The 17,524-nt window shown below is 43.8% G+C and overlaps 1 protein-coding gene across 4 annotated transcripts; it reads left to right on the top strand.

Annotated features, from left to right (window-relative positions):
• Positions 1 to 900: 900 nt before the first annotated feature.
• LOC120678675 (lysine-specific demethylase JMJ30-like) lies at positions 901 to 7,376 on the top strand. 4 transcript variants are annotated; one of them, XM_039959954.1, is made up of 8 exons: positions 901 to 1,443; positions 2,195 to 2,404; positions 2,945 to 3,073; positions 3,165 to 3,308; positions 5,031 to 5,123; positions 5,701 to 5,763; positions 6,007 to 6,123; positions 6,858 to 7,376. In XM_039959954.1, the coding sequence occupies exons 1-8, from the start codon at positions 997 to 999 to the stop codon at positions 7,104 to 7,106; spliced, it is 1,452 nt and encodes a 483-aa protein (XP_039815888.1). In that variant the 5' UTR covers positions 901 to 996; the 3' UTR covers positions 7,107 to 7,376. The 4 variants fall into 4 exon arrangements, with proteins under 4 accessions (XP_039815888.1, XP_039815890.1, XP_039815889.1 ...); XM_039959956.1 differs by having other exon boundaries at positions 904 to 1,443; positions 6,007 to 6,085; positions 6,858 to 7,023; XM_039959955.1 differs by lacking the exon at positions 5,701 to 5,763 and having other exon boundaries at positions 906 to 1,443; positions 6,858 to 7,186.
• The last annotated feature ends 10,148 nt before the right edge of the window (positions 7,377 to 17,524 follow it).

The raw sequence follows: 17,524 nt of genomic DNA, 5'->3' as shown, positions 1-17,524 counted from the left end.
GTGAATTTTTTTTTATAACATAGTGAATATTTTTTGGAACATTGAAACCTGCTCAGTCCCACAGGCCCAGTAGTCCAATTGAAAATAGGCTGACCTCAGCAGAACCCCCGCAGCCGTCGCCTTCTCGCGCCTTCCGGTGACGTGGCGCACACGTGGCCCGCCCCGATCGCGCCGCACGCGCCCGCCGGCCCGCCACATCAGGCTTGCCCGCCCGCCACATCAGGCTCTGGATGGCTCCGGCACATGCTGCTGAGGTCAGCCGACACGTGTTAACAAGCAATTTGAGCAGTGTGACGGAGCACCTCCCCGACAGAGCTCTGACGGGGCACCTCCGGAAATATCTCCCTCCTCCGCCTCTTTTGTCACCAATCGGCTTATGAGGGTGCGTTTAGTTCCAAAAACGAAAATTTTTGGGTATCCCATCAATGTTTGACCAGATGTCGGGAGGGCTTTTCGAACACTAATTAAAAAACTAATTTCAGAACTCACTTGGAAACCGCAAGACGAATCTTTTGAGGCCTTTGACCGCATCAACAGAACATATGGGTTATGTAGCACTTATGGCTAATCATGTCCTAATTAGGCTCAAAAGATTCGTCTCGTCGTGTACATCCAAATTGTATAATTAGTTTTGTTATTTAATTACATTTAGTGTTTCATACATGTGTTTCAAAGGGGAGGTGAAAATTTTTGGGTAAAATTTTTTGGGAACTAAACGGCCCTGAACCTTCCGGAACCTACCAGAACCATCTTTTCTTCGCAGGGGCCCTCCTCCAGCGGTCCAGCCTCTACTTCGTAGCCGTTGACGCCAAAATATCTCCGGCAAAAATATCTCACCCGAACCGCGATGGCACAGCCGTAATTTTAAATCCCCCGCCGGGCACCCCCCGTCGCCCCGTCGAGAACGGCGGACTCTTCACTCCCTCGGGTCGGTCGGTCGCAGAGGCCTTTTCGCTTTTGAATTCCGCAGGCACCGACCACCCCCGACGCCGACGGATGGCCACCGGCGGCGGGGAGAAGCGGGCGGAGCTGCTGCGGCGGATCACGGAGGAGGGCGGCTTCGCGTTCGTGGCGTCCGCGGAGAAGGCGGCCGCGGGGGACGTCCGCGCGGCCGAGGCGGCGCGGGAGATGGCGTGGGAGCAGCTGCACTCGGCGCCCCGGGACGAGGTGGGCGCCGCGTGGCGGGACGCCTACGCGCTCGCCTGCCTCCACGTGGCCGCCCCCCGCGGCGCCGGCGGCGGCGGCGACGACGACCGGCGCGCCGCGCTCCGGGCGCTCGACATGGGCCTCATCATGGGCGGGGGCCTCCTCCGCGCGGAGCTCGAGGACGCCATCGCCAGGGTCGTCGCCGACCGCCGCGGCGGGGACTGTGAGGCGGCGGCCGCGGCGGGGGACGTGGAGAGGTGGAAGGAAGGGATCGCGGGGGACGGAGACCTTGCCGATGTGAGTACCCTCAGCCGCCTGTCGCCTTACTGCGATCTCGCATCTGCTCGTGTGGATTGGGTCGTGGAAATGTAGTGCTAGATAGAGTTGATTTTGAATGGCGTTATCAGTGACATTGGTCTGGAATTGTTATTCCAAGTGATTCGGTTACCGTTCTTATTTCCTTCGCAAACGTGCACTGACCCACCAGTGTTTCATCTCAATGCTGTGCGCATCTAGCATTCGGCGTTTGTTCATGTTTGACGAATGCATCCAAGGCTAACGTGCCTTTGTAGGTCCGTGCACTAGCTTTAATTGGTCTTACAGGTGCCTCAGTTTTTTTATCAGGCTAGTCATTTTCACAGGAGCGGAGAACATGCCAGCTATTTGGTAGAGAGAAATTTCAGGGCCTTCTTGATTAATCCAGGTTTAGATACCCAAGCAGCACAGTCACATTTCTTTTATGTCAGTGGACAATTAGAGCATCTTGACCGGATTAGCTGGTAATATTGTTTTGTCAGAGTACTTCGTTGTCTCCTTTCTCTGAATTTGTTGGTGTTCCATCCTAAGTTACCATTCCTAAAAGATATTTTTTAACCCTTTATTACAACTCGGTATTTCTCCACAACGCTTACCATGTGCACTGATTCTTTTCTGGCAAATTTATTCACTAAATCTCTCCTTTGTGTGATTAAATTTGACCAAGATAGTGGCCGAATGATGAATTTAATCTGCCATATCTACAGCGGCTTTTTATGATAATTTGTTTCAGGTACTCAAACTTCTACCTGTGAAGTCCCTATCGCGTAAGAAAATAGAGAGGCGATCATGCATTCCTTTGGAGGCATTTATACGTGATTACTTTATACGTGAGGCCCCTGTTATACTCAGTGGCTGCATTGATCATTGGCCTGCAAGGACAAAATGGAAGGACATAAAATACCTAGAGAGGATAGCTGGAGATCGTACTATTCCTGTTGAGGTGACTACTTACACTTTTCGACATTGATAACTGACATGTAAAATTGCAAATTAATTTATGTTATTTGGGGTGGGGTGGGAGCACATAGTAAACACTTCATCCATTTTTTTTGAAACTGTTAATCTTGTATGTTTTTCTTCATATGTTAATCATCAGTCCTGAGAACTCAAAACTCACCATGCTTCTGCTTACAGTGATTCCTTTACAATCTAGTATGAAAAAAAGGGACGAGTGTGGATCTAAATTCTTTACTGCCTCATTATTAGAAGCTGCTTGAATTTTCAGATTAGCTAATTTGTCATCACCAATCATCTTTATTAAATCTTCTTGTATTTATGCAATTTGCAAAGATATGCAGAGCCTTTATTTTCCATTGATTGCAAATCCTGTCCATAAGAAATTGCTGCTTCACATAGAGCCTGGACTATATTGGTTTGGATTGAGATAGGTCTACTTTCCGGTAGAATATTGTAGCGTTCTTCCTTCAGCATTTGGTGATATATCGTCCATGTTGTTCGCTCATAAGGAATGATGTGACAGGTTGGAAAAAATTATGCTTGTACTGAGTGGAAACAGGAGCTTATCACATTTTCTCAATTTCTTGAGAGGATGTGGTCGAGTGATTCAGCAAACCTGACATATGTAGCACAGCATCCATTGTTTGACCAGGTGATAACTTGTGTAACAGATTTGACATATGAATCTAGTGTCTTAGCAGTTACTTACCTAGCTATTGGATGCTATTCATATCATTTGACAGATAAAGGAGCTCCGCGGAGACATTACAGTTCCTGAGTACTGTTCTGCTGGCGGTGGCGAACTCCAGTCAATTAACGCTTGGTTCGGCCCTCATGGGACCCTGACCCCACTGCATCATGACCTACATCACAACCTTTTTGCTCAGGTATGACACAAATTCTTTGTTTACACCCTCTTTGCTCATGTCTATATTCTTGATTTATGCGTGTTGTTTTCATTGAATAAAACATATATCGACCAACCTAGGAGGAAATAGGTGGCTCTTCAATTAAGAAGAAATAGGCACCTAAATTCACGTTGACATCTTCGGTCAGCTGTTGGTCAATCAGTAGTCTAATCACTATATAGCAAGAAGCGAGCGGCACTCTGGTGGCTCCAGCACCCCTGGAGCGACATGTGGCGCCTGGATTAGACACAGCTCGCCGCTGGGCCTCCATTTCGGCCCACCTCGCTTCCAGGCCACCAACCCAGCCGCTCCCTCCCAGGTTTTCTGGCCCATAAATCTGTCCCAAGGCCCACCAACGCTAATGGGCGCGGCGAGGCGCGCAACCCACCTAGTATTTACTATTTAACGTGACATGTTTAAGAAGTCCCCCATTTATTTGTTGTATAGATACTCATGTGCTACTACTATTTTCTTATTACTATGCGAACGAGTGCTAGCTCGGCTGGTGGGAGTGCGGCAGTGAAAACCAGCAGGTTGGGGGTTCGATCCCCGGCTCGCACAGAGAAAAAAAACTCCCTCGTTTGTCCCATGTCCAAAGCATAGCTGGGGTCCGGCCCTTCTCATGGGTAACGGGCCACTATGTACGGGTGGGGCAGGGGTTCGGGGGTTTTCTAGACCTGCGTGAGAAGGTCTTCTTAGTGTAATGTCATGGGGGCGGTCTCCCCCCGCAGGTCTAGTTTTTTTTTTCTTATTACTATTGCTTTTGTGATATTGTGGTGTTGTTGCTCTAGCCCCAATTCTGTTTAGTGTGAAGATTTTGATTCATAACAAGAAATACTTCCAGCAACCCTGCTGCTTTCAGCAGTCCATTCAGTCAAGTTTTAAAGAAGCCATTGTTCACATTCGGTAAGGGTAAACATAAAATTGGCCTTTTAGCCAATTTATACATTAACTATTGTTTTCATTTTATTTGCTTAAACTTAAATGAAAGCCCTTAATACAAACAAGAAGTCATAGGAAAAATATGGTTTAACCCTTCCTATCGTTTCAATATGTGTACAAATATTTGCTGGGCACACAGACATACTGGAGAAGGGCATCCTTCGCATGATTCCTTTTGGTCGGAGCCAAGTTACTTTCGCGCCACCAAACCCTGTAACTGAGTCAAAGGTCATTTAATTTTTGGTTTGACTTTGGAAAGTAACATTTGTGTGTTCAACAAGCCAAACTGACTGCATGATTGTTGTTTGCCCTGTTGCTATGCTACATCAAACCGTGTTTTTCTCAATGGTGATAAAAACATCTTGCTGATTATTTGAGTGCCCATAGGAAAGTTGTCCTTCCATCATTCATGTTTTGGCACTTTTACCCTAATGGAATGGATTATTTTTCTCTTAAATGCCAGGTCCTTCGCTTATTGTTTGGTACCCACTACCCACCATGGATGTATCAGCCATGTTCTCATATTTTGAGTTTGACTTGTAACAAAAATACCAGCACTTTTGTGCCTATCTTAATTGGTTATGGTGATAATAAAGATATCCATAACCTATAGTAACTTATTTGGAACTATTCATGTTCTTGTTCTGTTAGTTATTTGAATCGACTCTGATTGGTGCCTGTTTTGAAGTGCTGAGTGACATATTTTGTGTAGATTAAGATCCTAATCAGTTGATGTTTTTGGTTGTTACTTGTTGGCAGGTTTTGGGAAGGAAATATTTTAGACTTTATCCTGCTTCTGTATCTGTGGAACTGTACCCTCAGACAGAGACAATATTAAGCAATACTAGTCAGGTGAGTAGTCCATTGTAAACATGTACATTACATATGGAATAGAAGTTTTTTCGAGATCAATGGTGTTTGCATGCTAAAGTGACATGAATAAAAAAGCTTGATTGGATGCCAAAAATGCTGGATGCTTACCTTAATGTCCTTAACTATTGTGTTTCTTGCTTTTAAAAGTTTCTGAACCTGTAACAAATATGCTATGACCTTTGAACAATCCTTTATAGTGATTTCTTTATAGTTCGGCTAAGGGAAGTGAGGTAAGTAACCCGTACCTATTTTAAACGATCACAAGTTCACTACATAGATAGAAATCCTTTTCCAGATCAATGTTGCTTGTACTCCCTCCGTATTGGTAAAAGAAGTCGTTTTGGACGTGTTTTGAGTCAAACATTGGGAATATAAATCATCAATAATTTTAAAATTGTTGATTTTGCAAATGTGAAAATTATATGAATAGATTTGTCTTGAAAAATACTTTCATAAAAATATACATATCTCACTTTTCTATAAATATTTTTATAATAACAAAGGGTCAAAATTATGTTTTGGAGACCGTGTTGTCCTAAACGACTTCTTTTACCAGCACGGAGGGAGTATGCTAAAGGGACATATGACTCTAAAACTTAATTGGATGCCAAAAGCAAAGGTAGCACTTTACCTTGTTGTCCATAAGTATGTTGTTGCCAGCTCCAGATATGCTACTTGATGATGAGGTTTTGAAAATAGGGTTAGCTATTCTTTTAATAATTATGGGAATACAGTGAATATGCCAACCAAGCATACGACAGTATGCGATCATATAGCTTTGTACTGTCAATAAGGTTTATTGAGTTCTGTTAGAAACCAAGTTGATCTGCATGTGATTCATTGTGCTAATCTGTCTTAACAGGTAGATCTTGACAATTTTGACGAAACGGAATTCCCGAAGGCAGCAGATCTTGAATTCATGGATGGCATATTGGAGGAAGGTGACCTGCTTTACATTCCACCAAAATGGTGGCATTACGTGAGATCTCTTTCTATTAGCTTTTCTGTTAGCTTCTGGTGGCGAACGTCACATCTTCCTTCAGGAAGTTCATAATACCATTGTTTTGATCATCCATGATGTTTCTATCATCAGATTGGTAGAGACTTAAGTAAAACCTCATTAAGTCCATGTTTCCTGATCTGCTGGTGTGTGGGTATGGCCTCGCCATGCTGATGTATATTGTAAGATTTTTGTATATTGCGTGGGATGTATTGCATTGAGCCTCTAGAGCGCGAATATATAGGAGTACATGGCTTGGAGGGCAAGTAGCCTCTCCTAGAGATAAGAAATGTTATCTCGGGATTACAATCAATTCTAAACTAACCATATCTGGAGTTGCCTAATATATCATTGTTTTTCACGACAGTGATTTAAACTGTTATAAGCAATCATACTAAGTTACTATGTGATACTAGTGTGTTTGTTTTACCCTGAACTGATGACCTTACTATTTCCTTAATCGATTTAATTTTTCTTTTTCGAGTAGAAGGGATCACTAGTGCTCAGTCTGTCATTTATGTACGTGTGAAAAATAGGGAGCATGTTTATTGTAGCTCGAGATGGAGCTCATTAAGAAATGTTTGGAAATCATCTGTAAATGTCATGTTTGTCTTTACCCCTGCGAGATAGGCAACCAAGAATGGTTTTTTCGTTTTTGTAACTTCTGTTCTTACTCTGAATGCATCTCATGTCTGCTCCTTGATATCTTTCAGATGAGCTATGGAGCAGATCATTTGTTTTACTTGGCTGTGGATTTAACTTTTGTAATTATTTGTGATAGAGCACTAACCGCTAATTGTACTGTCCATAATAAGTACTCGAAAACAATTTTTAGAGAATCTGTGACAGTTATATGGATTTGGATGACATGTGTATTCATATGGGACTCTCCGAAACAGGTAAAAGGGAAAGGGAATGCTTCACATACAAATTTACAGCCCAATTGTACAAGTTTGTCATGACCAATTGTTTTGATCTTTGAACGTTTGACCCGTAAATGATCAAACACTCACGTAGTCAAGTGATATGAGCCGTTCCAGTAGTTGTGCAAGTTGGTTGCATGGAGTAGTTCTTAGTTCTACTTACCTGCCTCATGCTGAATTCTCGTTCAGCAAGATTGCAGACATGATTTCTAGTACGATTTTTTACTTTCTTGATGAGTGCAGATTGCTGCTGTACGCACAACGCTCATCCCACTCCTTTACAATCAACAGATCAGATGGTTCATATCACATTGGATGAGTTTCCTTTATGAATCAAAGGGCTCGAATACTACAAACAAATTTTCTGCGGAGCGCTTCCCTTTCTTGGTTTTCGAATATTTCTTAACGGTAAATTTAAGGGCAAATTGTGCGAGTGCCCTCATTCCAAGCTCCAACTGCACGTTTGCCTCTATTTTTTGCACTTTGATGTTTGTCCCTTTTTTCTGAATCCGAGTTGTCTGTCTACCCTCTTTTCTCAACGCCGGGAGACAAAACTGTTTTTGCGGAACAATCTCAGTAGAACAAAAGATTGAAAAAAAGAAAATGATAGGAGATGATGTTTTTACCCTTCCCTTATCCAAACATATCCTCTCCCATCCAGCCATTCGTGGGGAGCTTTTATTCATAGCACGTGTGACTACCTGTTGTATCATCATACAAGTCTGTCGGAGAATAAAATGTTCCAGAGATAAATTGTTCTAGAAAATAAAACATTCTATAATAAGATAAAATATTCTAGAGAAAGAAATTATTTCAAATTAAAATATTTTTATTTATATATAATCAAGTGTGTTTTATGCGATGGTATGGTGGTTTTTTTTGAGATAGTCGCACGTGCTATGAATAGTCGTACGCATCCTCTCCTCTCTCATCCACGGCATGGCGACATGGCAGTCGATTCACCCCTTATTATATATACTCTAAGAGCATCTAAGAGCAATTTCAGCAAACTCTATGAACAAACAATATTTTAAATTCAGAGGGTCAAGTAAAAAACTTGCACTCCACCAGGCCGTCTATTTGGCCCCCTATTGGGGAGGCCTTCAAATTTATCCCTCCACTTTCTATTTCTGGGAGCTCTTTATCTTTAGGAACCCCTCCATTTCCAGGGACTATTGTGCAATTTGAAGTATGTTTTGAGGTCTAAAACATAGACATAACCGCATTTAATATTTGGAGGTCTGATTTAGAAGTTAATTGCTGAGTTGCTCAAAGAAGATGAAGCAAAGATTGTGAATGAGCATGTGCTAAGCGAATTGATCAGTTGTTAAGGTTCCTTATGATGGAACCTGACCACCAGGGTTCGAGTCCTTGACTCAGCATTGCTCAAAGAAGATGAAGCAAGATTGTGAATGAGCATATGCTAAGTGAATTGATCCTAGATCAGTTGGTAAGGTTTTTTATGATGGAACCTGCCCATCAGGGTTCGGGTCCTTGACTCAACACTGTTGTCGTATTTTCTTGTATTTTTTTTCCAGAATTTAACTGGTGATGTGCACATTGACAGAAGACGCTTGTGGTGATTTCATAAATCTTGACATCATCTGCTGATCTTATCTCTTGGAGATATTTATAGCAGTGAGTGTATGTGCGGTGCGTTGCATTCCTTTTTTTTAAAAAAAAAGAATGGGCATTTGCTGACGAAGCTTGCACCCTTAGATGGGTCTGGCTCATTACCGTCTGTTTGGTTGCAGGATCTGTGGGTTGGGTTGGCTCGAACCCTCGTTTTGGGAATGGCTCCAACCCTCACCATGTTTAGTTGCGGTAGTGGAGTCGTCCCAGTTTCTTGTTTGGTTGGAGGGCTGCAAGGGGTTGGAACCAATCTGTCACCTGTTTGGATGGATGTACTGGATTGAAACTAGGAATCTAATCACCTTCCCACTCAAATGGTGATCTTACCCCAGCCCCTTCTCAAGCATTTCAGCAACATTTCAACACATATTAAAGCAATATATAGATAGGCGCCACAACTTAACAGCCAAATACAAGTCTTAGGCCACATTAGACATAATATCAAGGTCAAACCTTACACAAATTACCAAGTCTCATGCTTGCACGATGCATCAAGTTCAAGCCTTACACAATATATAGCAAGTTCAAGGCTTCCACATAGCAAGATACAAGCTTACTTAGACCACAAATATATAGTTGTATGTGGTACTAACAAAAGATTAATCCTACCACTACAACTTACCCTTGCTGCTCAGGGTAGTTGTCAGCAATATGCTTTGCAACCCAGTTTAATTTATGGTGAAAAGGCAAGTTGTTGAAAGCTCTAGCTATGTGAGGTTGGGAGACCAAATGGGCATAATAGAAGGATAAGTGAGTCTCATTGAAACTACCATTCAGAGCCAAGTTGTCAAAAAAATATGAGGGCACATCATTGTCTAATGTGGCCACTTCCTTTATCGCCTTGGCTATCTTATTACTTCCTCTATTAATTGCAGCAACCAATGGATCAAAATCAGTCCTCGACCTCTTGTTGGTCTTCTTGCTGTTGTTGGTCTTGCCAATCTTGCTGGTCTTGCTTGCAGATGATGTTGCCCCACTGTTGTTTTCATTGGCAATGGCATCCCCATTATTCTTCCCAGTTTCCTCAGTCTCCCAATCCTCTGCACCTTCATCCTCTGTACCTAGAAGTGCACTTGAGTCCTTTGCAAACTTGCCTGTAGCCATGGTACTTTCAAATATTGTGTGCATCTCCCAAAAGTGCTCAAGAGGCTTGTTTAAAAAATCAGCATTAGGTTTGTGATCCTACAATTCAGCAACCAATATTTCATCAAATCCTTGATTTAATGCGTACAATTCAGCAAGCAATATGTGAGCAATGTGAGGAACATCCATACCTTAACATGATTGTTGTAGTGCTCAGCATCAAGAGTAATAGTGCAAGTATCTTCATCCCAACCAGCATCACTCAACCCTCGAAGGTCACAAATACGACGAAACTTCTTCTGCCATGTCTTAAGATGATTCTTAATCTGGTCACCACTGCGTACAATGCCATACTTTTCTTGGAGAGCCTTTGCTCAAGCATTGTAGTGAACCATCTTGTAGGTAGATGAAGTCTTGGTGCCATTAAAAAGGAGAGGCATCATCAAGAACTTTGAATCTCCTTTTTAGGGCTCCAAATGCTTGCTCTATGATGATTCTCAATGAACCGTGCCTATGGTTAAACACTTCCTTCTCATTTTGCACTGGATTACTCCCCCATTCATTCAAGTGGTAGCGTACACCACGAAAAGGGGGTAAAAATCTTGGTTTGGCTCCATATCCAGCATCAACTAGGCAGTATTTGCCTAACATATGATGGAAAATTTGGTAAGATCTCAGTGATCCATTAATTTTGATGAATAAATTAGTGGACACGATTAATTTGTTACCTTGTGGCACACGAAGGCCATTCTCACGTGCTAAAGCATCTCGTAAAACTAGTGCATCATGTGCTGTCCCCTCCCATCCCGCCAAGACATATGTGAACCTTTGTTCAAAATCTACGGTTGTCATTACATTTTGAGTACAGTGGGTCTTTGTAACACCCTAATTTAAATTCCAGCATTTAATAATAAATTTATTTGGCTTTATTTAAATTTCTAAGGTTTATTATGTTTAGTCTTGCATTTGATCTAATTTTGTTTCACAAGTAATTAAAATTTTTCTAGGATAAATATGTTTGTGCATTCATGCTGGTGCATGGTTTTATTTTGGTGGAGTTCATAGGCTTTGAATTCAAACTTGTGTTTGAATTCAAATAGTTTGAGTGTGTTTGGAAAGGAAAAGAGGAGAGAAAACCAGAGAAATAGGAAAACCAAAGCCCAGTCCAACCCATGAAACGGCTTGGCCCAACCAGTTTCCCTTTTTTTTCCCGTGGCCCATCTCTTTCCCTTTCCCGGCGGCTCAGTCACCCAGTGCGGCCCGCTCGCCCGCACTCCGCTCGGCCTGCTCCGTTTCCCCGGCTCAGCTCACCGCGCGCGCCCTTCACCCAATCGGCCTAACCCCACCTGGCAGCCAGCGAGCCCCACGCGGACGCGCTCCCCTCGCACCGGCCCAGTTTCTCAGCACGCCGGCCCAGTTCGCTCCGCAGCCAGCAGCTCATCCCCGCTCGGCCCGTTTCAACCGCACGACACGCGCGCGCCGCTGTGTCTCTGCCAACCCGGGCCCACGGTTCAGTCCCGTCCCCTTCCTACGGATCCCCGCTCGCGCAACGTCCGCGCCCGCAATCTCCGGCGCAGCGGCAAGGGATTGTTGACGCTTCTTAAAGCGCCAATTTATGTACCGCAAGCGCACGGATCGTGTAGCTTTTCCCTTAGATTATTCCCCCAAGGTTTATCAATCCACGAAACAAGTGTATTACTATGCTTAACTAAGCACTAATGATGTTGGTAAAAGATCTATATTGAGTGTTTGAGTGTGAAATAGATCTAATCTAACCAATCTAATCTAATCTAGACTAGTGAGCAATGATAGATGTGTGCACAAGATATGAAGAGCATTTGTCCATAGGGTCTAGGATCACTAGAGATGTAATCGCCAAGCAACGAAGAACAGATCTAATCTACCAAAGATGTGTTCCAAGATCAAAACCTTTCCCTCCCGCATACTGTCACTACACGAGGATAATCGGTAACGAATCAACAAGAACACGATAGTTGATGTAATCTAAGTAAACCATGCAAGAGCAAAGCAAACCCAAAGCCAAGCCACGAACTATTAGGCATCAAAGCATCATCAACAAGAATCGTGATAGATCAATCTCATAAAGGATTCGGCAATTACAACTCAAGATCTCCTTACAACCCCATGAACAAACAAGGACTTTACCCCATGAAGCTAAGCGAAGCGTAGTCGATCATGGTGGTGAAATCTCCGGCAAGGGATGGATCCCTTGCTGCCCTCCAACTTGCAGCGGCGCCGAGGGACGATGAGGCCTCCGGTGTCGCCTTTCTCTTGTATCTAACTCGAATGGATCTCTGAAACTCGTCTCTGGATGCCCCCTGCGATGATCCTCTCTTTGACGGCGGCTTCGGGGTATTTATAGGCAGATATGGTCGGTGGTTTTGGTAAAACATAGATTAGGGTTGACGCATACTTCGTGCTGAAGAAAACCGAGACCGATTGGACTCCGAAAAGGGCTAGGCCGGCCGGCCCAAGGACTCCAGGCCGGCCGGCCTGGGCCTTTTCTGGCCCCTTTCGGTCCCATCTTTTGTGTGTTGAATCTTCCTCTTATTCCTCATCATAGCCCAGTTGTAACCATGCGTCAAAACATCTCCGAAATTGTCCAATTTCCTGTCAAAATGCAACATGCTCCAAAATCCAGGACAAAATCGAAAACGGTCAAGTTCGGGTGCCAAGTGGCGGGTTAGTACATGAATCATCCCGAAGAATTTACCAAAACAACTCCTAATCATATAGTAAAATGGGTACTTAAGGAGTGCCAACATTCCCCCCATGCTTAGCTTTTGCTCGTCCTCAAGCAAATCAAATCATCAAATCCTTCCATGGGTTGCTCAAGAGTTCTCGAACTGCAAAATTTACTTATGCAAACAAGTCTAACAATATTTCTTCAAACAAAGGTCAGAGGAGCAGCGAGGATAATCATATCATGGGCGTTTAACAACTCATCCAATATTACTCCACAACTCTTACCTTTAACCGGCAACTCGAATGTCGACAACACTTGCTTTTCTTGCCATCCTTGCAGGTTTTTCTCTCTTTTTTTTAAGAAACAAAATACCCTGCAACAAAGGTTAGACCAAAAATTCTTGCACAAGTCCTTTCATGTCTCGATATAAGTGGCTATCCTATTTTATTTACAAACTCTCATCTCCCAAAAGTCTCTCAAGTATAAAGTGGGGCTATAGGTGAGGCTTAGCAAAGTATATACATATATTGTCAAATTAAGAAAACCTTCTAATGATTGCTTATCTTCCGAGCCAATGATCATGAGAGTTTCTCCATAGTATAAAGGGTTCAAGGGTAAGAAGATTTAGAATGGTGGACATGTGCAAAGGCATACAAAAAGATTGACTTCAAGGCACAAGCATCGTCCTCGTTGTCGGATTGCACATGGTTGGAATTGAGGATATTGTTCTCAAACAACAAGGTGATATCTCTTTGCACTTCTCTAACCATAGAATCCCTTCATTTATTTATTTTTTTTCTTCTCTTCTCATACATTTTTTTCTTTTCTCTTTCTTCTTCTCTTTTTTTTCTCTCCCGAATTTTCTCTCTCTGTTCCGACCCTTTTCATAAGACACTTTCTATAAAACATAGATAGGCAAATCTCCAAAGTGGCTCCCTGAATTTTTAGAGCCCGAACCGAGACCAGAGAGGCCTAGGCCGGCCAGCTCAAGAGGTGTAGGCCGGCCAGCCTGGGGCTTTCCCATGTCGGATTCGGTCCGTCTTTCCAGTACTCCTTCCTTTCTTCATCACAAAGTTATGTTTTATACAAATCATGCGCAGAAACAGAATGTATCCTCATAATTGGGTTGTGGTCAAGGAAGACGATAATAAACAAGAAAATCTCAGGTTCGGGTTTTGGAATCCGGTAGATCTCATGAGTTGTTCCAATGAGGAATTCTCATTACTGAATATTGACGGGGCTAGCAATTCCGAGATGAAAAATACGGACATGATCATTGCTCGAAATTAAAACTCCCAAGAGAAAGAAATCCTAACTCAACTCAATGTACATCCAATACTTATGGTGGAACGGATAAAGCTTTTGGATGATAGGATTTTTACTCTCAACTTGTCAAGAACTTGATCAACCTTATGCTAGTAGGGGTTTTATTATTTTTATGAAATTAAAGTCCTCCAAATCATGCCTTACTCGCAAGCGTAATCAAAACCAAGTGCTAGATCAAAGCTCAAGTGTGGGTATTAACATGGACGAATAATCTACTAAGCTCCACAAATACGAAATAATTTTCATGACAACGCTCGTGAACAATTGCTTTTAAAGAAAATAAAGTAAAACTGAATGCATAAATAAAATTGCACGATCCAACAAAAACAGAGACTCTTTTTATTTTGTTTTCATGACTCAACACTAATTTAAGACTCACTCTCACACATGCGAAAAATAAAGCACACAACGCTAGACTATGACTCTCACACATGCGGAATTAAAGACACGCACACGACGAACTTTCGAGTAAACAAAGACTAACAAAATTGAATCTATGAGTCGTCACACCTTCCCCCCATGCTTAGATTATGCGGCGTCCTCGTCGCAATGATATAAAAGACGGGTGTGACGCTTGTCGGTGTTCTCAACGGCACCTCGGGCAATTGCATCTGGGGCGCCCTCCTCCTTGCTTTTGTAGATCTCCGACCATCCCGAATAACTTCCTTATGTTGCGAAGAAGGAAGTTGTAATCTCTTTCGGCCAAGCTCTCGATGTCGTCCATCCTTCGATCCATTGCCACGATTCGATCGTGGCACCTATCAATGGTGGCATGGAGGTCCGTGATTTCATTGCGGCACTTGTCACAGCACCCGGAGTGATGCCCGCCGCGGTTGGGGCTGTCATCTTCGGGCTCGTCGTCGTCCTTCTTCTTCTTCTTGCTGCTATCACCTCTGGAGGGGTCGTCTTCTTCCCTTCTCTCCTCTTCGGGCCACCCCGGCCAATCATCATCGTAGTCACGACCGGTGGCGCCCCATGAACCAGGGCTCATGATGCTCTCCCAATCGCTATCTCCAGCATAGTCCTTCGGCTCCGGGGTGTGCTCGATGTAGTTCTTTCTTTTGACTCCGAGGAGGCGCAAGGAATGCCTAGGCGTGGGTGGCTTTTTGTCTTGTCGCTTCTCGCCTTCGTCTTCGTCGCTGCTGATGACGACGACCACCCTTTGGGCTTGAGCTAGCTTCTCGTTGCACCATTGAAGGCCCTTCCCTCCGACGCTCATCCGTGCTTCACATCGCTTTGCTTCAACAAGGAGGGGCTGCACACCGGTTGCCGAGATGGGGCTAGGTGTCTTTGGCGTGGGGGTGTCAGGCGTCCAACCCCTCTCCTCGATCTCCATTGCTGCAATCATGGCTCTTGCGCTCGCTGGACCGGCCATTGTCGAAGTCTCTCACGAGGTGGTGGTGTAGATTGAAAAGTATGAGAAAATAGATCTACCCCGCGCCTCTATTTATATCCCGAAAAGACTTGGACGAGAAGTCCAAAATCTCTTCGGTTTTGGCATATGAAATCTATAAGGCACAGGATTGAAATTTCCTTATCTCGCACCTACCAAAAATCGAGACCGATTCACACACGAGAAGGCTTAGGCCGGCCGGCCTAGGGTTGTTGGGCCGGCCGGCCCAGGGGGTTTTTCAGCCCCCTGGACTCCAACTTTTTTCGAGGTGCACACCAATAAATTAGAAGCCTATGTTTTACTCAAAGTTCTTCCAGAATAGAAATAAAACTATGAAAATAAAATCTAAAAGAGAATATTTACAAACTTACCTTGCTTAACGTCGTTAGGCTTGACGTTCCGGTTCCTCATCCATGGTGTATATGTCGATGTACTGAAGGGGCACGACGTCGGGCTCCAAGAATACCTTTAGTCGCCGTCCGTTCACCACATATTGGTCGCCTTTCGCATCCATGATAAACCACCAAGGGCCTCCAGTTCTCAGTTTCTTGTGGTTGAGCAAGTTAGATGTCATCAAATGGAGATATCTGTATGTTTCTCCAAGGAACAGTTTGCCTAGGCCGGTGTGATTACCATGGGCCAGGTGGTAGGCCAAAGGGAGATAGTTCTTGGTTGGAGCTAAGGAAGGGCCACTGAAGATGAAGTGCTCTAGCCAAAGATTTAAGAAGGCTGTGTGTTCCTTCTCAGTCACTGGACCTTTTGTTTTCATGTGCTGATTCATGTAAGTACCCCAATTTGTGCAGTTGACTTTGGAAGAGAGCTTGAAGGGAACTTCTGCCATTTTGTGAGCAGCAGGATTGGGGGAGTTAATGTCTAGTCCGGTGATCATGACAACATCTAGCAGAGTGGGAGTCATGGGTCCATGACCAAAAAGGAAACAATTCAGAGCATCAGACCAGAAATAGCCGATGGTTTTCAGAAGATTTTCATCTTTGTTAAGGGGTGACAGTGATAGGCTAAGTGCATCGGCTATATTCAAATCCTGCCATAAGGGCATGTGAGCTTTTGCTATTCTGTTATACCATGTTATCCAGATTTCAGGTGGATTAGGCCAGGCTCTTAAGCAGTCGGCCCAGAGGTTCAAATCGATGTCTTGACTCACAAAAGGAATCCTATTTGCTTCACAAGAGATCAAATCTGTGGGGTTTTCATGAGTTTGTGGGCCAAGACAGAAAGATTTTGGATTGGAGGGATGCGGCAAGAGGATGTCTGACACCTGAAGTTCAGAAGTTCAGAAATATGCGTATGGTGTCATGTTTCAGTTTCAGAAACTTGGTAAGCTGAAGAAAACTGAAAGATTAGGCTGTAGATTACCTTCAGGCCGTGGATTGCCGCATCGTGGACTGCAGAGCTTGACGTTTGAGCTGTAGAATCTGCCATGGTCAGATCTGTTGACTTAGGGTTTGATTGCTGGAGGTTCTGGTTCGAATTCCGGCTGCCTGGATAATTCTTGCTCGGATTTGTAGAGCTTGGTTTTCGAATTACACTCGAGTTTGAGGGTTCGTCGAGTTCGGTTCAGACTGGAAGTGTTATTCTTCTGCTTGTATCTGCTTGGATATTTCCTGGGCTTCTTGCTTGGAGTTTGCAATGGAGGTTTCCTCGGCTTGGATGAGTTCTTTGGTGGTGCGGACCTTTGCTTCGAGTTCCGCCAGTTCTTTCTTCATGAGGTCGAGTCGGTTCGTGTTGGCAGACACGTCAGCTTTGATATCTAGAGTTGCTTTCTTCTGGTTGAGGGCCTTGCACTTTTGGGTAATGTCAGCTTTCAGAGAAGTTTGGGAGCGACGTGCTTCCATCCTTTGTTGTGCTTTACTGACTTCTATCCGAAAGAATGGGAGGTTGCTGGCTGACCAGAGCTTGATTTGCAATGGCTCTGGGAGTTGGGGTTCTATTTGCTCGAAGATGTTCTTTATGTTGCTAGAATCATCAACCAGAGCGGTGATTGGAGCAGATAGAAAATCCTTGATGAGTCGAAGCTGATGTGTCAAGTTAGCCGATTGCTGCGGAGGTAATGCTTTTGCTCCAGGGACAGTCAGACCCATTGATGCTGGGTCGAAGGAAAGTAAACCTAAAATGTCAAAGCTCTGTGGACATTTCTGGAGTTAGAACAATATACATTTATGAAGTTATCGGCTGGTTCAGAATTGGTTTCATGATATTACCTGTTCTGAAGAAGTGTTGGTCGGTTCAGGAGCAATCGTCCCATCAGAGCTGGTATTAGCGTCAAGAGCATCAACCGTATCAGCTTGTTCCTTGCTT

Source organism: Panicum virgatum, chromosome 6N (assembly GCF_016808335.1).
Source record: "Panicum virgatum strain AP13 chromosome 6N, P.virgatum_v5, whole genome shotgun sequence".
Classification (NCBI taxonomy): domain Eukaryota; kingdom Viridiplantae; phylum Streptophyta; class Magnoliopsida; order Poales; family Poaceae; genus Panicum; species Panicum virgatum.
Note: the sequence above shows the minus strand (reverse complement) of the source record. Positions and strands in the feature narration are given on the sequence as shown.

Coding starts and splice junctions, on each gene's coding strand:
- LOC120678675 (XM_039959954.1), top strand. CDS start 997: ATGGCCACCGGCGGCGGGGAGAAGCGGGCGGAGCTGCTGCGGCGGATC. Junction 3,309..5,030: donor ATCACAACCTTTTTGCTCAG/GTATGACACAAA, acceptor ACTTGTTGGCAG/GTTTTGGGAAGGAAATATTT. Junction 5,124..5,700: donor TATTAAGCAATACTAGTCAG/GTGAGTAGTCCA, acceptor TTCTTTTACCAG/CACGGAGGGAGTATGCTAAA.